Source organism: Dipteris shenzhenensis, chromosome 20, assembly GCF_047967505.1.
Source record: "Dipteris shenzhenensis isolate YYH24624 ecotype China chromosome 20, Dip_SZ_1.0, whole genome shotgun sequence".
NCBI lineage: Eukaryota > Viridiplantae > Streptophyta > Polypodiopsida > Gleicheniales > Dipteridaceae > Dipteris > Dipteris shenzhenensis.
Genome location: NC_141615.1, coordinates 6,889,566 through 6,912,337, shown reverse-complemented (window position 1 = coordinate 6,912,337; position 22,772 = coordinate 6,889,566). Strand labels below are relative to the sequence as shown.

Genomic DNA, 22,772 nt, shown 5'->3' with positions numbered 1-22,772 from the left:
CCCAAGAGAGGGGTGAAATGTTGCATTAGGAAGGCCCTATATGGATGACATGTGGCATCTAGATCTATCTAGGGATATGGGGTCTGTCAAGGCTAGTGAGAGAAGATAAGGATTCAGTTTTTTTTACGTGAGTGGGTGATAGATCTATCTCTCTTGCTTGGAAGTCTTGGCAGAGTTGGCTGGGAGGAATAGTAAGGTGCTACTCCCGTGATATCTGCAGTGAGAGCAGAGATAGGAGACAGATAGTTTGACATCGATGTAGCCCACAAAGGAAGCGATGACCCTCCATCACGTATTGAAGATTTTCTTTAGCTTTCTTCACTCACTTTGCAGTCACCTCAGTCAGAGTTTGTGAAGGATTTGGGCCTTGAGTCTGTGTAACCCTAGTAAGACGGAAGTGCCTCTTCCACCTAAAGTTCTTTTGCTTGGAACTTATGGTGCGAAGAACTCCCCTCAGTCATGGTGTCATCATAGATCTTTGCGTATCTGATCACATCCTCGAGGTGTTTACTACAGTTGTTCTTCACCTATAACTTGTGTTCTTTAGCCAAACTGTTTATGAAGAATCCACAAAGGGTAGTAGGATCCATATACAAAGCTTTGGACTGTAGATCTCCTCTAAAATGCTGTAGGTCAGTACGAAACAGCAAGTTTTCTTTAGTTAAGCTCATGACTAATGAATTAACCTCATCTTCTGGTTCAAGGAATTCTCTCTTGATTACTTGTTCAACAGTTTTTGGATTCTCCTTCAACTCAGGCCACAAAGCTGATGCTTTGCCTTTGAACATCTTTTGCAGCATTTGTACCTTGAGTGCTACTGGGAAAGGGATGAAAGGAGACGTGTGCCTGCCACCCTTTAACCATGCATCAATGCATTCAGGAGTGCCCCCTCCTCCTCCTCACCTGAGAAGGTCTCAGGTGTAAAGCCCATAATTATAGCAAAACTACATGGCAGGTTTGCATCTCTTTCTACAATTGATTCGCAATGAATCCAGGCAGCAATTTCCTGCGCGCTAATTGCTCTATCAAATCTACCTTGATCTCTGGCCATGACCTAGGGGAGTTCTACATTAGAACTTGTTGTCTTTTGATTGTTCTAACAGAACATCCAGTATCACAGTTAATCCTGCTGGATTTCACCTTCAAAATTCAATCATTTTACAGCAGGACAACCCCCTACAGGAACCTGTAAATTCACTACACCAGTACATCTCTCTATTTCAAGCAACGAGCACTTCAGCTCACTCTTTATCATTCGCAGACAGTCCATGCAGTCCACCCCCACCCCCCTCTCTCTTGCAGGTTCACACCCCTTTGGGATTTTCTATACGAACTGCTACAAAGCAGTCTCCTACATCATACTTCATAAATCGCAATCGATTCTACGTACTGACACCAGCAGCAACTTGCAGAAACACGTGCACTAATGGAACACATACCTGGCAACATTCGACTGCATACCTTGCAAGGATTCCTGTGTTGAGGGCTCTAATACTAACTGTTGAATCCCATCTATGATCTAACCCTAAATGTTACGTACAATTTCTAATCTCTCTTATCTCGTTTCGTCAATCACGGGTAAGACGAATCACAGGCACTGGCATCACAAATTTCCTTCCCTCTTCAAGCATCAGCGTCCTCGATGATGAAATCTGGGAACACTCTCCGTAACTGGTATACGGATTCCCAGGTAGCTTTCGATAGAGGTAGACCATGCCATGCAACCAACACCATGGGTATCTTTCGATTGCGCACTTGCATTGTTCCTCGGTCCAGGATTCTTGTTGGCTTGTGTCTTGCATCATCCTCTATCTCTTGAAACAAAACAACACCTTCAATTAGTGAGTCACCAGTATGCAAAATTTTCTTTAAACGAGAAACATGAAACACTGGGTGCACCTTACACCCCGGTGGTAATTCTAATTTATAGGCTACCTTGCCTATTCTTTTTAGAATTAACCACGGCCCACAATATCGAGGTGATAACTTAGCATACTCTCCTGCAGTCAAAGACTTAGAGTGCGAAGGAACTCTGAGAAAAACTTTTTCTCCTTCCTTAAATTCTCTAGTTGATCGGTTCTCATCCACATACGTCTTAGCTATATCCATAGCTTGGCGGATGTCAGCTCTCGCAAGTGCTAGTCTCTCCCGCATCTGAACCACAAAGTTCGCGGCACTAGGCACTTTCTGAGGTACTCCAACTATAGTTGGATTCGCTGGTCTATAACCATAGTTCAGCTCAAAAGGACTGAACCCTATAGAGGAATGTTTTCTATCATTATAGGCAAACTCCAACAATGGCAACCACTTGTCCCATGTATGTTGCCTCAATGACACATATGCTCTAAGCATATCCTCTAAAGTTTGGTTGATTCTTTCCGTTTGACCATCCGTTTCTGGATGATCCCCACTACTCATTCCCAACTCAGTCCTTAGTGTTTCAAATACCGCCGTCTAAAAATGACCGGTAAATTTGACATCTCTGTCTGACACTATGGATCTGGGTAATTTATGCAAACGAAATATATGTCTAATAAACAAATCCGCCACTTGCGGGGCACTAACAGATTCTCTAGTTGAAATGAAGTGAGCCATCTTGGTAAGACGATCAACCACCACAAGGATAGAATCATATCCACCTTGTGTTGTAGGCAGCCCTACAATAAAGTCCATGGAAATGCTCTCCCACTTACTTAGTGGTATCTCCAAGTAAAAGGCCGGGTGGCTTCACCCGCTCAGCCTTACTTACCTGACACAAAAAAAAACGTGTCACATATTCATGAATATGCTTTTTCATCTTTGGCCAAAAGAAATCTCGCTTCACGAGATCATATGTCTTCTCGACTCCTGGATGTCCCGCACATGGGCTATCGTGGATCTTGCATAAGTTTGGCCTTTTCTGGATGCCAGGTCATCATTTTCGTTTTCCTCGGGTTTTAACACATGAGCCTTAGGCCATAGGCTCTGGACAAACTCGTCCACCTTTTAAGTTTCTCTAATCTCGGCCATTAGAGCACTCTCTAATACCGTGAAACTCATGTTATGCATAATGTGTGACAACGCATCAGCAACTTTGTTATCTTTTCCTCTTCGGTACCGAATCGTCAAATTAAACTCCCGCATGAGTTCTGCCCACCTAGCTTGGCGGCCTCTCAATGTTTCAGAGTATCATGATCAACATCCACATAAAACTCTGATCCATACAAATAATGTCACCATGTTTTCAAAGCATGGACAACAGCATACAATTCATGAGTTGGCCAATTTCTTTGAGAGGGAGAAAGCTTCTTGCTTTCAAAGGCTATTGGCCTTCCCTCTTGGAGGAGAACTGTTCCTACCGCAATGCCACTTGCATCGGTTTCCAGGAACAACGGTTTCTGGGGATCAACTATTTTTAACACCGGTCCTGTGGCCAAAGCTTGTTTTATGGTGTTAAAACTTTCTTGTTGATTCTATCCCCATATAAAAGGTGCTTTATCTGAGGTCAGATCAATCAATGGCGATAGTATTTCGGAATATCCTTTGATATGCCTTCGATAAAATTGGACAAATCCCAAGAATGATCGCAAAGCAGTCAGACTCTGAGGGATTGGCCAAGTCAGTATCGCAGCCACTTTCTTTGGATCCATTTCTACCCCCTCTGAAGTAATTATGAATCCTAAGTATTCAAGTCTAACCATATACAGTATAGTTTTCTTCTTATTTACATAAAGACTGGCTTTCCTCAAAGTACTGAACACTATTATTAAGTGTTCGTGATGCTCAGTAATACTTTTACTGAATACCAAAATATCGTCAATAAAATGTACTACAAACTTTCCGATATACGGACGTAGTAAATCGTTCATAAGCTTGACGAATGTAGCTGGAGCGTTGGTAAGTCCAAAGGGCATTACCAAAAACTCATAATGACCAAACCTGCTTCTAAAAGCGGTTTTATGCACATCCTCGACTCGAATATGGATCTGATGGTAGCCACACTTAAGATCTATCTTACTGAAAATTACGGCTCCATGCAATGCATCTAGCAAATCATCGATCCGAGCCATCGGATATTTGTGTTTAATAGTGATATTATTCAATGCTCTGTAATCTATACAGAGACGAAAAGTATCATCTTTCTTCCTCTTTAATATCACTGGCGAAGCAAAAGGTGAAAAACTGGGCTGAATCTGCCCCTACTTGAGGTATTCTTCCAGTTGTCTTCGCACCTCCACTTCTTCTGTAAAGCTTAATCTATAGGGAGGTCTATTTACAGGTTCTGCCCCCGGGATAAGCTCAATTTTATGTTGAACATTCCGCTCTGGAGGTAACCCATAAGGTAACTCATCCCTAAAACAATCAGAGAACTTCTCCGATATCTCTTTAGCCAACTCGGCCATTTTCCCATCTTGGGTAGCCTCAGTGCTAGCCGATGCATCATCAATCGACTCTACCAATGCTATACACAGACACAGAAACTCTTTCGGAGTCTTCCAAATTTCCATGGCTGAAATCAATGGTCCTCGAGGTAAGTCCTTTTCACCTCGCAAAACATATTCTACCCCTTTCATCTTGAACTGGTAAATATGCTTTTTCCAATCGATGGCTGGATTTTTTCAAAAATGTCCAGCCATGCCTAGGGCTATATCTGCATGAGCAAGCCTGGTCAATTCAAAGTCCAACTTCTCAACATAGTCCTGCATTCGAAGTTCCAACTGGGTAACCCTTTGGTCCCATACTTCAGTTGAACTTCCGTCCGCCATCCTGACCGTATAAGCATAGTCAGACGGACTAGTTTTCAACTTGAGCCTCTTAATAAGCTTCAAGTTGATTACATTGTGCGTTGACGCTGAGTCAAACAACACAATCACATCATGATTGGCTACTTGCCCTTTCATTTTAATCAACTCGGGCTCATCGAAAACCATATACCCCGTTGCTGCGAGCTTTGAAAGGATGTTATCAGGTGCACCGCTTACTAACTTAGTAACAGACACACTTAACAACACAGAAACTAACCTCTGAGAAGGTCCCGCTAATTGCATATGCATATGTTCCGCATTGGGACTCTCCTACATTTCCGCGTCGCATTCAGATATTATCATATTGGCCATGCGACGGTCTTTGTTTAGTGGACAATCTTTCCACTGATGTCGCTGAAGGCAGCCGAAGCACAATCCTTCTTTTCTAGCTTTCTCTTTTTGCTCAAGGGTCAACGAGGACTTTGACCAAGCCCAGGCTGCCATTGGAGTTACTTTTCTTTTCACTCCAATGGTGGTACTTGTCTTTGCTGGTCCCTCAACCGGCTTCACCTGCTTGGTTTGGCCACTTGGCTGCGAGACACTTGTCTTTGAAGTCCATTTCCTCTGAAATCCCCCTTTTCTCGGGTACTCATGCTGAGTCCCTGCCTGCACAAACCCACTAGGTCTGCCTCTGGCATCCTCATAGTTCAGGGCTATTGCAATAGATTCATCTAATGTAGTCACATATTTAGCCCGAACTTCCATTTTAATCTTGTCGTTCAGTCCATAGATATAGTCTTTAAATTGAACCGACATAGGGAGAGGGTCTGTTATTTTCATAACACATTCCCTGAACTTGTCAGTGTACTCTGCCACCGACAAATTCCTCTCGCGAAGGTTTCTATAAGCATCCCAAGCTCGGGACTCTTAATCAGGTGGAAGAAAGTGTTTCTTAAATTCAGCCTTAAACCCTTCCCAGGTGGTAGGGGCAACTTGATCTTTATGTTGCTTAATCCACCATCTATCCGCTGCCTCAATAAATAGGTGATTGGTCTCGTGGATTTTCTTTAGATCAAATCTGATTTCACAAATGGCGAAGGCTTCTTCCCACTTGTGTAACCAAACCTCGATCACATCAAAACTGCGCTCGGTCATCCGACCAGCGTACTTTTCCAGTCTATAGTTTGCAATATTAGGTACCTTGACCTTTGCACGTTCTGATGAGTGTATACTGGGCTCTGGCTCTGCTAGAGCTTTGCCCTTTTCATTTCTAGATGGTCTAGCCAACAAGGCTTGCACCATCTCCCTAATTTCATTTTGACCAACATTCACTTGAAGCTGCTGGTTCATGATCTGCTGTAAAGCATCTTCTAGTACAGAAATCCTACCCACCAGAGTAGGTGTTGTGTGATGGGACACTTGTTGTGTAGACCGTGCTCTAGATTCACTAGGATTCACCCTGGAATCTTGTCCCTCTGTCTCCATGGATTCAAAAGGAAAAATAGATTTATTTTTTTTTTATTTTTTTTCTTCACTTCAGATTCCCCTTTGCTGTACAGGAATAAATCGACTGCAAACTCTGCTGTACAGGAATAAATCGACTGCAAATTGAAAATTAAATATTTGTATAGAAGAAATAAAATGCCCCCTGGAGTCTTCACGTAGCGCAGATATCCCGCTTTCCTTATGAGCAACGATGCTACCAGTCATGGAGTGGCTGAGTCAATCCAAAATAGGAGCAGGGTTCCCGTAAGCAAGACGGACGTTCCTTTCTCTATCCTTACTGTTTTGTTGAATTACAGGCCATATAATATCACAAGTAGGTCCTCGCTATTGGCCACCTCTTCAAAATAGTCACGACACGATACCAGCGTGACTACAAAGTTGCGCCATCACCACGAACTCCTGTGTTGAAACGTGCCTTCAGAAGAGAAAGCTTCGTCGATGAAGCCACTGATACACTTGACACCGCCGCCTCGCTCACGGGCTATTCGCGTCGAAGGGCCTCCCCGTTCACGAGCCACTGTTAAGCCCACGAACAGTCACCTAACACACACGTCGTTCACCTTCCTTCTCGTCGGTAGAATGTAGTGCAACGGGATATTCCAACAGAGCGCAGAGAAGAGAAATCGATGTGTCACCACAATGTAAATATCCTAAGTCAAAGTACAGTTGACCATTTATTTGATCATAATAACAGAGTTTTATATGTCTTAATTATGGTCAAAGAGTTCTTTTAATGGTCAAAGGATTGACTACGGTCAAAGATATTTAACTCTAGTCAAGTAAACCTGACTTCAGTCGGGGAGACTTAGTTTATTATTACAGAGCCGACTACGGTCAGAGAGTATTGACTTCGGTCAACGAGACTTGGCATGCGCCAAGAGGATTAACCACGGTTAACCAAGATGTGCCAACTTCGGTTGGAGAGTTGTGCCAACTTCGGTTGGAGAGACTTGACTATAATTAAGGCGCCTCGACCCTTGGTCAAAGCTCCTTAATTATGATCAAGAGTGTTGACTCCAGTCAACCAGAGAATAAATATATATTTTTATATTTGTTTAGGTGTGCACATGTATTCAGTGGGGACGCCCACCGTGACTAGAATTAGTCCACAGTGTGTTATTTGCATGCAAAAGCGCTAACAATTATGGGTGCCATGGTGGTGCGCTTTAATTAATTGTTACAGGTACTAGGAAGAGTTATTTTTCCTAAGCGCTACGGGAGCCTAACAAGCATCTAGGAGGCGGTTCGTGTGACCAAGTGCTTTGAAGACTCCAGAGTGGACTTAGTCTAGATTTTAGACAAGTGGCATGTTGCCAATTTGAAATGAGCTTGAAGCTCTTGTAAGGATTCACGTTTTGGATTTTTATGATCAGACAGCTCTACGCTGAACTCTTGTAACAGATTCTCTTCAAGAAATAAAATACCTTCGGGGAGGGTCCAACCCGACATGTTGTCCTAGGCCCTAGCAGTGTGTAGAGAGAGAGAGAGAGAGAGAGAGAGCTAGTATTACATTGGTATCAGAGCAAGGTCTGCTCTTTTTCTCAAAGGAGCACGATTCGAGATTGCAAGAGTGGATTGGTGTACTTTGACAGCCCATGAGGGCCACAAAGCGCTTGACGGAGATAATATCTGGGTCGCATAATTTATGTGTGTACGCCGTGCACGTGCGACGCAGAACAGGCTGAGAGTATCGTGAAGGTTGACGTAAATCATGAGGTAGTGCAAGGCTTGGCCAGTGACAAAATTTTCTACCAAGGTCGGTATACCCGTGAAATTGTGTGCGATTCCTCAAACATGGCGATAAGGCATGTGCATACAACAGACGGCTGAATGAATGCCTTTCCATGACAAGCGATGCCCTGAAGAAGTCATGCGCTAGGCGGCCCGACCAAATCCTACAAATTGTTTGACGGGAAACAGCGTCGAAGATATCTTCACGCGGGTACATTCCGTTGTCAAACGGAAGAATTTCCAACGGGATTTGTGTGTATCTCAAAGAGGTGGTTTCGACTCTCCAGAAGGCTGGCTGACGTACCTTCACGCAGAGATGCAAAATCCCGCGACGCGTGATCCTCTCGACGGAAATCTTTGCCAAAGTTTGCAGAGGTGGCGTGGCACAGGCGTACACGTGGCGCTGATGTGGCAGGCTTGACAGACAGCTGACGTGGCAGCTAGCAGGTCCAGCTGACGTGGCATCCACACGTGCAGTAGATGACATGGCACTGACATGTGGCAGCCAGCCTGGTTGACCCGTGGTTAAGTTAACCTTGGTACAGTTAATTCCTCGTGGTTAAGTTAACTACAGCTAGTTAACTCTGGTTAGTTGAACCAGTACCCAGTTAGTTCAACATTGGTCCAGTTAATCTGGCCTAACCAGACCAGTTTGGTTGGTGTAACCAGTCCAGTTAGTCTAGTTGCAGACTAACCAGACCAGAGCCAGTTAGTCTGGTTAGAGTAACCAGCCCGTTACTCCATCTGGTTACTGTTCACAAAAAAAAAAAAGACAGTTGCAGAGACTGTTTCTACTAGCAGATTTCACCTATCTGTCAGACTTTTACTGTCAGAAAAGCAGCAGAAAAGCAGAGAAAACAGAGATTTGCAGAAAAAGAGTATGCATGCCTTTGAGCAATGAAAAGAGGGAAAACAGATGCTTTTTAAAGCCATCTGCAGCAGCCAGAAAAAGGGCAATATAGTTGTTGATGCTTTGGCAACTATGTGGGTATATGCCTTGAATTGACAGCCAGTACTGGCATAGATTGTGAATGCAAGACACCTCTTGTTGAGGTAAATTTTCTCTTTGAAAAGCAAAGGCAGCGTGCATCAGTTGCATACATAGTGTGTGTGAGAAACTTGCAGATCTCAGACAAGTTGTAAGAAGATGGCTCAATCACCTATCCAGTGGGATTCACAAGATAGGGATGCGCATCCAAAATAGAGAAGTGTGCAACAAACTCAGCAAGAATTTGAGCAGATGGTACGCACTCGTATACAAGAGATGGAAAATCTCAGAAAGGATTCAAGGGCTCAGCATTTGTTTCAAACAGAAGCTATGCCTAATGCAATATATGACGTGCCACTCTCGTGTACAGCCAGAGAAAGAGAGATCTCATAGGGGACGGTCTCATAGCAGGAAGAGATCGAGGCATCATCACCGATCTCCTAGGCCATCACCGTCTACCTCGAGTTCGACTTCTGTATCTTCTTCTTCTTTATCAGATAAACCATCCAGGAAAAGAAGGAAACACAAGAAGTCTAGGAAGAGAAAGTCTTCCAGAGAGACCAAGGAATTCAAAGAGGGAGGTAAATCTGTCAAGTTTATGACCTACAATGGACAATATGGTCATACAGACAAAGCATTGCAAATCATCAGGCAGTTTGATGCTGCATTCGGTACAGAAAAGTTTTCAGAATCCTCCAACTTAAGAATGGTCAGTTTGCACTTGACAGCGACAGCTAGTGCATGGTGGAGTGCACAGACCACAAATGGGTTAGCCCCAAAGAAGTGGAAGGACTTCAAGAAAGCCTTCTACAAGAGACCATGTTCTTCAAGATTAGGACAGTTTGCATATGGATGCAGGAGATACAATGGATGTGTACAACCAAAAGTTTTGGGATGCTTATTTGCAGGTTGCACCTTTCAAAAAGATCTCCAAAGGAACCCAAATGAGAAAGTACAGAGCAGGTCTCACTCCAAGAATCCAGGCAGTAGTGAATGCTTTGGGGGCAAAGAACATTCAAGACCTTATGCATTCAGCTTCAGTAGCTAGTCTTGGGCCGTTACAAGATCCATCTACGGTACTATCCTTGCATGCAGGACGTGCCGAAAGAAAGAAAACTGATTTTTCAAAATCAGAAAAGAAAGAGTATCCCAAGGTTAAAAAGAAAGGGTTTCAGCCTCAGAAGCCGAGGGGTACTCAGTTTTCAAAGGCTTATAAAGGCAAATCTCTATTCACCCCTGAACAGATAGCTGAATTCCGTAGAGATGGGAAATGCTTCAAGTGCGGCAAAGAGGGGCATGTGGCTGCCCAGTGTCCCAAAAGCCTTCAACTTTGAAGGGAAAAGAGACAGAGAAGCCACGAGGACCACAAAAGCCAATGGCAGGAGGAATTCCTGACATACTGGGTCATGTTTCAAACCCAGATTAACGAGAATTGCTGCTATCATGGGGCAAAGTCAGAGACCAGCAAGCGCTAATTTTATTTGATCCAGGGGCTACTGATAATTTCATATCAGAGGACTTCGCCCTGAGGCTGGGAATAAAGACGGAGGAGTTGGGCAACGCTTTGGATGCCGATCAGATCTTCCGTGGGAATCCTGTGCCAGTCACTCCCTTGATAGGGAAGCTCTGTCTTCATGTACAGAGTTATGTGGATCAGGAAGACTTCTTCATTTCTCCACTGAAACATCATGATGTAGTCTTGGGAATGCCTTGGTTTCATCGCAAGGCAGTGAAGTTGACTCTTCCTGAAAGAGTGCCGGAGTTTGTGCATAGGGGGAAAAATCAGCGTTTAGTTGCCAGGAATAAAGGGGAGACTATCCCCATTGTATCTGATGTTACATGTGGTAAAGCAATAAAGTCTGCAATTTCTGCGTACATGGTTTTTGTAAAAGAAAAAGAGAATGATATGCATGCTGAAATGAATGATGCAGACAAAGATAAGTTTCAGTTTCTTGTAAACTTTAAAGATTGCTTTTCCGATGCTTTGCCAGGGGAGTTACCCCCAAAGAGACCAAAAGATCATCAGATAGAGTTAATGCCTGGTAGTGAGCCACCAAACAGACCACCTTATAGAGTCAGTGCGACTCAGAGAGAGGAGATTATGGCTCAGCTACAGGACTTGCTGACCAAAGGGTTGATTCAGCCCAGCTCGTCTCCTTTCTGTTCCCCTGTATTGCTAGTACAGAAGAAAGATGGCTCATTCCGTATGTGCGTCGATTACCGCGCACTGAACAAAATGACCATCAAGAATAGATTCCCTATTCCGCGCATTGATGATGTGCTTGATCAGTTAAATGGAGCTTCAGTTTTCAGCAGGATAGACTTAAAGAGTGGCTATCACCAAGTAAGGATACAGCCTCATGATGTGCACAAGACAGCATTCTGCACTACATTCGGGTTGTATGAATACTTAGCGATGCCTTTTGGGTTGACAAATGCTCCAGCCACATTCAATAGAATGATGGATCGCATCTTCCGAAAGTACAGGCATTTCACGATTACTTTCTTTGATGATATCCTGGTCTTTTCAAAGACAGAAGAAGAGCACAAGGAACATCTTGCTTTAGTGTTTCAAGAGCTGAGAAATCATCAACTCTATGTAAACAGCAAGAAAAGTGAATTCTTCTTGGAAGAAATCCATTATCTCGGGCATGTAATATCCAAGAATGGGATACAGATGGATCCAGCAAAAATCCGTGCCATTCAAGAATGGCCAGAGCTGAAAACTGTGCATGAAGTTCGAAGTTTCCTAGGCCTGTGTTCTTACTACAAAAGATTTATCAGGCATTTTGCTGATATCGCAGCTCCATTACATGACCTTACTAAGAAAAATGCAGCCTTCACATGGGGAATATCACAGAAGAAAGCATTCAATACATTCAACGAGAAGTTGACTACAGAGCCTATTCTTGTAGTCCCGGATCTTTATCAACCTTTTGATGTTGATTGCGATGCTTGTGGAGAGTGTGTTGGGGCTGCATTACATCAGAATGGACATGTAGTAGCCTACGAGAGCCGAAGATTGTGTGATGCTGAAAGATATCTGGGAATCTATGAGAAAGAGTTATTGGCTGTAATTCATGCCATCCATACATGGAAGCACTATCTTTTGGGTGCAGATTTTACTGTTAAAACAGATCACCAAAGTCTGAGATACTTTTTGACTCAGACCAAGCTTTCCGAGAAGCATATGAAATGGGCAAATATGCTGTCAATGTATCATTTTCAGATTGTCCATACCCCAAGAATTCGGAACAGAGTGGCACATGCCTTGTCCCGAAGACCCCAGATCAATAATGTGACTATTGCTTATCATCAGGACCTGGAAGGCATGAGGGAGCAATATGCTAGTGATGCAGATTTTGGTGAGATTTTACAGCAAATGCAAGAGGGGCAATCCACCAGTCACTATTCCCTGCAAGATGGTATCTAATGAAAGATGATTGCCTATGCATCACCCAGGAGATGAGAAAAAAGATTTTGGAGGAATGCCATGCACCTCCCTATGCTGGACACAGAGGAATTACAGCAATAACTCTAGCACTAGAGAGGTATTTCTTTTGGCCAGGGATGCGGAAAGATATGCATCAGTTTGTTACTGAATGCCTTACGTGTCACAAAGTGAAGTATGACAGACGGAAGGCACCTGGCCTACTTATGCCTCTTCCTGTGCCTCAGGCACCATGGGAAAGTAGTACAATGGACTTTATTTTTGATTTGCCAAGATCAAAGTCAGGGAATGATGGGATTTGGACTTTCATTGATAGATTCAGCAAGCAAGCTCATTTCATTCCGATTCGCAAAACCATAAAGGCAGATCATATGGCTAAGCTTTTTATGGCACAGATCTTTAAGCATCATGGTATGCCTAAGTCCATTGTTAGTGATCGAGATCCCATAATGACCAGCCTATTCTGGAGAGCTTTATTTGATAACATGGGGACGAATTTGAATTTTTCTTCTTCTTTCCATCCCCAGACAGATGGTCAAAGTGAAGTAGCAAATTCTACAGCGTTAGATATGCTGAAACGCTACGTGGGTGACCAAGGTTCAAACTGGGAAAAGTACCTACCATTGATAGAGTTTGCTTACAATAATACAGTACACAGCTCTACAGGGAAAGCCCCCTTTGAGGTCATATATGGGAAGGTGATTTTGCCACCTATATTGAGGACCAAAGATGAAATATTTGCAGCTTATCAGTTTGTGAGAGACCTCCAGACAGCTTACAGCCAAGTCCAGACAGCAATCGAAAGGTCTCAAGAGAAACATAAAAGAGCTACAGATAAGCATAGGAGACAGTTAGATCTCAAGGAAGGGGATTGGGTACTTTTGAAGTTTGAAAAAGCTAGGCTCCGCAAGTTTAAAGGCAAACAAAAAGTGTATGCAAAGTTATCTCCCAGATACTATGGCCCTTTCAGGGTTACAGAAAGAATAAATGAGGTTGCATACAGGTTAGCATTGCCAGAGCATTGGAGGATTCACAATGCATTCCATGTGAGTCTTCTAAAGAAATTCCAGGGGCCAGAGCCTACAGAACCAGTATCAGAGGATCCACCAGAAGTGGATGAGCTGGAGGAGGTCCTTCAGCCAGAACAGATTGTGTGCCATACTGTACGCAAAGGCCCTCAGGGCAAGGAGTTTTATAGGTATCTTGTAAAATTCAAGAATTATACGGCATTAGACGCCAAGTGGATGGACAAAGACATGTTATCCGGCCATCCACAGCTTTTGGATGTTTACAAGGAAGCTTTTCAGTTGAGGTCAGTAAACCACAATGTTAATATCCTAAGTCAAAGTACAGTTGACCATTTATTTGATCATAATTAAAGAGTTTTATATGTGTTAATTATGGTCAAAGAGTTCTTTTAATGGTCAAAGGATTGACTACAGTCAAAGATACTTGACTCTAGTCAAGTAAACCTGACTTCGGTCGGTGAGACTTGGTTTATTACCACAGAGCTGACTACGGTCAGAGAGTGTTGACTTCGGTCAACAAAACTTGGCATGCGCTAAGAGGGTTAACCACGGTTAACCAAGATGTGCCAACTTGGGTTGGAGAGTTGTGCCTACTTCGGTTTGCCTACTTCGGTTGGAGAGACTTGGCTATAATTAAGGCACCTCGACCCTTGGTCAAAGCTCCTTAATTATGATCAAGAGTGTTGACTCCGGTCAACCAGAGAATAAATATATATTTTTATATTTGTTTAGGTGTGCACATGTATTCAGTGGGGACGCCCACCGTGACTAGAATTAGTCCACATTGTGTTATTTGCATGCAAAAGCGCTAACAATTAATGGGTGCCATGGTGGTGCGCTTTAATTAATTGTTGCAGGTACTAGGAAGAGTTATTTTTCCTAAGCGCTATGGGAGCCTAGCAAGCACCTAGGAGGCGGTTCGTGTGACCAAGTGCTTTGAAGACTCCAGAGTGGCCCTTAGTGGCATGTAATAGGACTTAGTCTAGATTTTAGACAAGTGGCATGTTGCCAATCTGAAATGAACTTGAAGCTCTTGTAAGGATTCACGTTTTGGATTTTTATGATCAAACAGCTCTACGCTAAACTCTTGTAACAGATTCTCTTCAAGAAATAAAATACCTTCGGGGGGGTCCAGCCCGACATGTTGTTCTGGGCCCTAGCAGTGTGGAGAGAGAGAGAGAGAGAGAGAGAGAGAGAGAGAGAGAGCTAGTATTGCACGATGGGGCAGGAGTCCATCCTCTGGAAATCCGTCGGCATGAGAGTACTTAATTATTACGAGCTCATATTCTGCACAAATGTTTTCAAGCGGGTGCTCCGAATGATACGCTGCCACAGCATAATCTTGCATTGAAGCCTTGCTTCTAGTTCCCTGTCGAGCTTTGATACCAACTGTTACGTACAATTTCTAATCTCTCTTATCTCGTTTCGTCAATCACGGGTAAGACGAATCACAAGCGCTGACATCACAAATTTCCTCCCAGCCTTTCTCATGGATCACATGTACACAAAGATACGTAACTTTTCATTCCTCATGCCTATCCACAAGCCCACAGTTCCCTAGATGGTTCCCCCTGCCACATGTCATCATTTTAGGCCTTTAGCTTGGTACACCATTTACCCCTCTCTTGGGGCACAATTAAAACATTTGCCCCTTGGCATTATTACACATTTAGGTGCACCTAGGCCTTAGCACTCAGAACCACCTAGTCGATGCCAATACACCCTCACCTAGGACCTTGGCATTCAATTCCCTTGACCATTTTATTTACGCACATAAAATATTACAAAAGTCGGTCATCTAAGGGAAAATGCCCACCGATCTTTCCGAGGTCATGATATCTCGGCTAGAGCATAACACTAAACAAGTCCAAAATTTCAATCAGCAAAACACAAGGATAATCAGTAGGCAACTCACCTCCCAGCCACCCTTGAGCACTTATGCTAGAGATCAAACTCCCACAAGCCCATGCCTATAGCTTTTTCATCCCATATCACCAGAATCCATTCCCAATGAGCCATCGGTACAGCATCTCGTGATCCGCCATGTAGGAGGAAGGAGTCTAGGCTCAAGATCCAGACCAGACCATTCAGTGGTGTGGACACAATGACTACAATAGCCTTGGCCTCTCTTATCTAGGACAGCATCCCGCTTTATGCAAAGTGTTTTGGCTAAACATAGCCAACTGGCCCTGTGCTAGTGTTCAAGTCTTCTAATTCCATGTTAGTCTGCTCCCCTTAATCCCAAGCCCCCCAATCTACTGGATTAAGTCCACTAATCTGAGGACTTAACTTCTAGGTACATAACAATGTTGGACATGACGGAGGGCATAAGAAGGTAGAGTGAGCCACCACAATGCTGCAGACTTAGATCAATGTGAATCACATGGCACCATGCATCATGAAAGTATCAAGGTAGAAGGTCTCCTTTTCTTCAATCCAAATTCATCTCAGATGATTGCCTATAAGTCATTTGGCAAGGTATTAATAATAATCATTCCAGTTTTGAGTTGCGATTTCAGTTTTCATGAATTCTACGTTCAGTAGTTGAGTGTATTGACTTCTTTCAAAGTTTTTAAGTATAGAATAGTGTATTTGTTGATGGGTATGATCATGTGGCATTCCCCGTTCTCGTTCCCATTCCCATTCCCCAGGGGTCAGCATTCCACTGGTGTGCATGTTCCCTCATATCTATAGAATCCTTGCTTGGAGTCACCCACCGAATTGTGGCTTTCATCTTCCACCCAGATCAAGCCAAAAGTCAAGCAAGCACTCTCTTTAGACCCGCAAAAGGGGGAAGGGGGGGGGCATGTCACTTTTCTCGTGTTGTCTTTTTCAGTATTCCCTTTCACTTACACTTACACTTCCTGCAATTAGACACGAGCACGCTTCCACTTAGGTGAGTAGATGTCATACGTTTGAAGATGACATCAATAGTCAAACATATATGACACATGCACACAAATCATTAGGAGCTCTATCACTTTAAAAGATCACATTTGCACCTCTCTGCCAATGTGTGGCCAGTTGAGGAGCTCTGTTGTAGCATTTCACAGGCAAGCAATAACGAGAATTACAAGAAATGGTGTGGATGAGGAAGTAGATAATTGTATGTAGTGTGTTTTTCAATTGTATCAGTGGAGAGCCTCATCTTATCAATGTTTGAGGACACAATCACCTTGTCCACCTCCTCCTCTTCTAGTCATACTTCCTCAGTCGATAATCAACTTGACCCAAATGTGGGGAATAGAATAGACAAGTTTTGCAAGCCAATGTGCAATATCTGTATTCATCATTTGTGCATGTAGTTTAGGAAGAAAAATGCAAAATGGATGATGCACTGCTCTCTTGCATGTCTCTTCCGATGCTTGTCCATGAATCTCGAATGCTGGGTGAAGTGAAAGAAAACCCAATTAACAAGTGAGTCGTCTCGTAATGACCATGTGGTCATAGAGCTCCATAATGACGATATGGACATTCTAGAGCTCATGGGTCTCCACGGGCCTTTTCATACTCATTGGACAAAAACACTTAAGCATTTGAGCTTAGAACAATCATGCAGTCATTATGAAGCTCGTATTTCCATATGACCGCGTGGTCAGTAGGAGAAGTAGCATGGAGCGAGTCAGAAATCCCATTAATTATAAATCTTAAGAGCAAATCAATTTTTAAGTCGCAATTCTTGCAACCGCCTTTTTAACAAATCAGTCATAAGATGCTCTTAATACCGACTTTCATGAAACAGAAATTTAAGCTTAAGGAAAGATAACCAACTGCAAGCCACTTGAATATACTGAACAGCTCCTCATCATCTGTATGCTTCCAAGTCATAAAGGCTCTCTCCAGTCCTCGTGGCACGACTTTCAACTGTTGAGGTGTCATTCCTTCAGTCTTCTTTGCCATCTGCATACAATTAAAGAAACTCAGATTCAGCAATAACAACATTGAGATTGCCAGAACTATTATAGAACCAAGGTGGATAGATGATCAACCTACTCTAGCAGTAGATAAGGGTTCTTAATTTATACGCACAATTTAAAATTAAATCCCAAGCGTTTGAACACAAAACCAGAAAACAATATGCTAATACATTAGCACAATATCAGACGCTGATTTCTGATGGAGCAATAGCCATTGCTACTTCTTAAGCTCTCGTAAGTAAATGATATTGCACTTTACACCACTAATGCCACATTTTGGACTTTTCAAGCCAGAAATTGTTCTCCTACTGGTAGCTGTTACCATTAAAAACCTCCTGCGTCTTCAAAATAGGGACAAGGACATCGTTTACAAAACACGCATCCAATCTTACTGCAAATTGACTGGTGATAGCAATAGAACTCTCAACGTGTTTGGATAAAACTTTGGGACCATAATAAAAAGTTTGGGTACTACATTGATGACTTGGCATCCATCATTGGGGCTCTGTGTGGAGAAGGTATCCATTAGCAAGGCCTGTGTTCAGTCTTGCTATATCCATATCACTATGTATTGACTTGGCCACAACAGAGGGGTTCCGGACGCATCTAGACTCTAGAGGCTTTCTGTGACAATGGTCCACCTTTCTTATGACTTTTAACACTAAGAAAAGCCAACTTCACCATTAGGCATTTACTTTGCAAGAGCACTGGTGGGAATCCTCTAGTCATACAAATACTTCGGATGCACCTTTTTGGACTCAAGTATTCAAGAAACTGGCAGCCAAGACATCACTAACCAAAGGACACTGCAGAGGCCTCACAAGTTCTCCTGCTCAGAGGAGCTCGTTGTGGTCCAATACCAGGACCTAGACATAACACTCGAGTGGTTTCACTTTGAGAACTTGCATTCTCTAAAAACATCCATGCTAAGCCCTCCATATCTCATCACAAGAATGCTGTAATGTGACCTTTCATAGCCTTTGTTGTAGCCAATTCAAAGTTCAAATATCGACAAATCGCAAAAAACTTAAATGTTGCCAAGTATTTTCAAACAGCAGCGTTTGAAAAGCAATTTCAATTATTAGATCGGTATTATTGCCTAGTCAAAATTTCCAAACAAGTGAATTTGTCATTAAGAGTCTCAAAGCTCATCAATGTGGAGGCAAGACAAGGTTAGTGGAATAGCCAACCTTGTTTGCTCTGACATGCCTACTTTATTCCATCCATATCCGCTTCTAGTTTTCTCATTTATTTCTTATTTGCGCAAATGCTTATGACTTTCTATGTGAGTTCTTGTTACACAAATTCGCACAACGGCTGATAATCTTCAGCAAATCCAGCACCTTGGTCGTCATCAATTACAAGGTTTTGCCATGAAGTTAGACTATCCAGCTATGGTGGCATCTTTTGCAAAGTTAACCACAACTTACACGGCCTCTGGGATCCCTTGCAGGAGCTCCTCACAGAGATGCACCACATGCGGGCCTGAGAGCAAAGACAAATAGGCATCCTCAAGTGTGATTTCCTCACGACCCAGCTAAAGGTCTTTGATGCCCGGATGGAGGTAGAGGACCTCCGAGGTCAAGCAAAGATGAACCCAGGAGAGGAGCGGAGCAGATCGCCATGATGCAATCTATTATTGAGGAGAACTTCAAGTGGGTGGATGTTGTGAAACACGAGCTTGCAAAGGCAAATCTTTCAACCACCCTACTTGAGCAGAAGTAGAGAGCTAGTAAGGCTCTCAACATAAGGGTCTGCAAGATTCCACACACCATCACTATCGTCTCAAATGCTACCACATTTGTGATCTCCACCCTTGGGGTACTACAACATGGCATTGAGGGGGCATGGCATCTTAGACGAGACCACATCAGCGATTAGTCCCATTTGATACATTTCATAGACACATAGGCTTGACCGGCGGCATTGCACAAGCAACAGCCCTGATCACCCATAGGTTCACATGGATGAGAATCTTCCTCCATAGGTAGAGGAAAGACGATTCCTCCTCCAACAGCGTGATGACACCTGTAGATAGGGAGGGAAAGTGGCACGTCGCAGAGACAAGTTTGGACTTTATGTGCTATGTACGAGATTGAGACAAAGACCCTGTGTACTATGAGATCCATGGACAACAACACTATCTAATCAAGAGCAGTTTTGACCCATTCCGAGATTTCTTAGCCCATCCTGATCAACGGCATGTACCAACATTTTCCTTGACCCAGCAACAGAGATTGGCTCAGCGCAGAGGAGAGCAAGATGGCCCATCAAGTAGAGCTCTCCCCGTTCGCATGTAGCTCTCCCCTCTTTCTGCCATAGCCCGTCGTCCTCTCCCATTTCCAACTGCTCGCCCCATGCCCCCCGGCTCTTTTTGCTCCTCCGGAAACCAACCTAGACACAAAATTGCAACAGCCAGGAGCTCTTGTAAGCTATTCGCAATCCGCACTGGCCGCTTGGCTTGCTCCCGTGTGAGGTGGGCTCACATCTCTCTACCCTCGTAGTCAAACCAAGGGTTTTGAGGCATCTTCCCATCTCGGGCCCATGCGGATCGGGTGTCGCTGGGAAGGATCTTGTGACATGCGTGTCTAAATCATCCTCTAGTAGGGCCGGAAGCTCTCTGGCTCAAAGTGACTCACATATACTGGATCAAGGACACAGTCAAAGTGGATCTGGGTACAGTAAGGTGTGGTAGGAGCTCTCCTTGTGACTAGCGTAGTAGCAAGGACATAGAAGGCTAGATATGAGTGATCAGCTTCAATTGGGGGGGTATCCTGTAAGATCATGTATCTGCGAGACAAAAGCTAATGGGCTCAGTAGGTAGTCTATTGTGCTAGTATCGATGAGACCCGGAGACAGGAAGAGTTCAAGGATCGAGAGGAGTGGGAGTGCTATATCGATCATCTCTTATCAAGAAAATCTCTACCACATGCCAGGTTCCTATGGGTTCAAATCCGACGACCTCCCCATAAGGATCTCTTCATGGCCATCTGCTACCTCCTCCTCGAGACCTCGCACTTTGTCAAGGAGCCTGAGTCGTTGGCCCTCCTCGAGACGGTTCACCTGTTTTCCACACGCGGGGGGTATGTTGGGGGGGTGTTGTTCTAGCATAGTTGACTATCTCATGGGATCTATCATAAGCTTTCTCAAAATCCAAGAGTAGAATAGCTAGATTATGGCCGCTCTGCATGGCCCACTTTGAAGCTTCCCAAAAGGAGAAAATGTTATAAAAAATGCTTCTGCCATGCACAAATCCCGTCTGAGTGTCATGAATAAGATCTGGAAGAAGGGGCTGCAATCAAAGGCTGATTGCTTTGGCCAAAATCTTGTACCATGCCCCCAAAAGTGTGATAGGCCTCCACTGGGACACTAAATTTCTGCAACCTCCTTTCGGGATAAGGTGTATGAGACCCCGGGCATCTCGCCCGAGTCCCAAATGCCCTGCAGGGCCAATGTAATGTAGTCTCCAATCATATCCCAAAATACAATGAAGAAAGAAGGAGTGTCCGAACCAGGGCACTTCCCTTGTGAAGGGCTAAAAGTGCAGTCCTGAACTCTGTGTTGGTGAAAGGTGCATCAAGCAAAACATGCATATCCGGTTTCACCAACAAAGGGATGCTCTGTCAAATAACCTGTCTAGCATCCTCTCTATCATGTGTGTCAGGATCTGTAGTAAGAAGGGCGGCATAAAAATCTAAAGCTATGCGCATGATGTCATCTGGATCTGTCTGTAAAACCCCATGTGAGTCAATAAGCTGGGATACACTCTCTCTACTATGTCTAGGGCCAAGAGTAGAGAAAAAGTGTTTATTGACTCTGCCACCCATCTAAATCCATAAGGACTCCAGTGCATGAAAGGCACACTCTGCTCTTTGATCAAGCAATATCTGCTGATCAGCCCTTGCTGCAGCAAGGCGCTCCTGAATCCAAGCGTCTGAAGGCCGCTTTTGCTCTTCCCTCTGTAAAGCTGCCAACTGTTGGCGAACACCAATCTCACGTCTGAGAATATCTCATCTCCTAGTACAAGCAACTGAGTGGTAGAAATCACTAATACCAGAAAGGGCAGTAGCTACATGTGATGGAGATGGCTGCCCACCCTGGACATGAGAAACCCATATCTACAAGGCTGGCTCTATAAGGTCCTCCTCTGTGTACAAGGCATTTGGAACCCTGATGCTAGCAAACCAGCCTCTCAAGTAAGGCTCTGAGATAGCCAGCACAATAGGTAAGTGGTCTGAAGTGGAAACCCCAGCAGCAATGCATACCGATCCACCTCTGTCTAGTGCCCAATCATCTACATAGAATCTATCAATGCGTGCATGAATAGGCATCTGCTGCCTCCGGTTTGACCAAGAGAAAAGGAGGGACTGTGGCTAAATAAGAAAGGCATTGTCCAACCAAGTATCGCTGCCACAGTAGTGAAAAAGGAAGGCATCCCAAGCTGCTATCTCCAAAGAGTGAAGTCCTTCTTCTCTACCCTTTTTTGTCTGACGGTAACTCAACCATGTTAAAGACACTCCAATCACCCATGAATCCGCAATGGGGGCCTGAGAGAGCAAATCCTTCCACATAATGACACGTTCCCCTCTAATGTTGGAGGCATACAGGTTAAGGAAACCAACCTTATGCCCTCCAATGAAGAGAATAATTCACTGAGCCTTAGAGGGGATAATGACTCCGTGTCCAACAACTAAGGGAAGAACCAACTGTGAAACTGAAATAGAAGTGCCTCCCCTAGTGCCCAAGGTAGGCGACCAAAAAGTATGGCCAAAAAGCAACTTGCCTGACTTCGCACGATCTCGAGAGTCCAGTTTGTGCTCCTGAATAAATAAGATATCAAGGAAACTCCCGGTAACACCTAGATGAAGCTGATCCCGGATCAGTTGTCTGCGGCAGCGATGTGGGACGCCACCTAGGCCCTATATGTTCCAGCTAACAATCCTCATCGACGGGAGGATGTAGAGTGGAACACCTTACCCGACCTAGTGGCGGAAACAAACCCCTCAACAAGGGAAGACCTCCTGCTAGAGAAACGAGAAATGGAACCAAGTGGCAAAAAATCAACAGGGAAAAGAACCCTGCCACCTGACGCCCTGTCAATAGGAAACCCAATCACTGGCTCACCAAAAGTAGAGGGCACAAACTCCTCCTCTGGGAAATCAGAAGCATCTGCCACAGCTGAAAATGAGTTCCTGTGAATCAGGCCAGACACCAGAGTGCGAAGGATCCCTTCTGAGGGAAGAGGATCAATAGTGTAAACCATCCCCTTCCCCCTATCCAAGGGAGGAAGTGAGGACTGCTCCAGATGATCCTGTGTCTGCACGGCCGCGGAGACCTCTACTGCCTCGAGGAGAGTGTCAGGCACCACTGGTTCCAGGGGAGAAGCAACAACCGGGGAGGAGGTCGAAGCTGAAGCATCTCGAACTG

The 22,772-nt window shown here is 44.1% G+C and overlaps 1 protein-coding gene across 4 annotated transcripts in view; it reads right to left on the bottom strand.

Annotated features, from left to right (window-relative positions):
* EMB2458 (FtsH extracellular protease family) overlaps window positions 1-22,772 on the bottom strand; it is a 190,587-nt gene that overhangs the window by 88,328 nt on the left and 79,487 nt on the right. For all 4 annotated transcript variants that reach the window (XR_015542871.1, XR_015542870.1, XR_015542872.1 and 1 more), the window contains exon 12: window positions 17,200-17,328. Coding sequence is in view for 1 of the 4 variants with exons in the window: in XM_087391371.1 (XP_087247497.1) it covers window positions 17,200-17,328 (129 nt within the window). In the remaining 3 variants the exon portion in view is untranslated. The remainder of the gene's footprint in view (window positions 1-17,199; window positions 17,329-22,772) is intronic.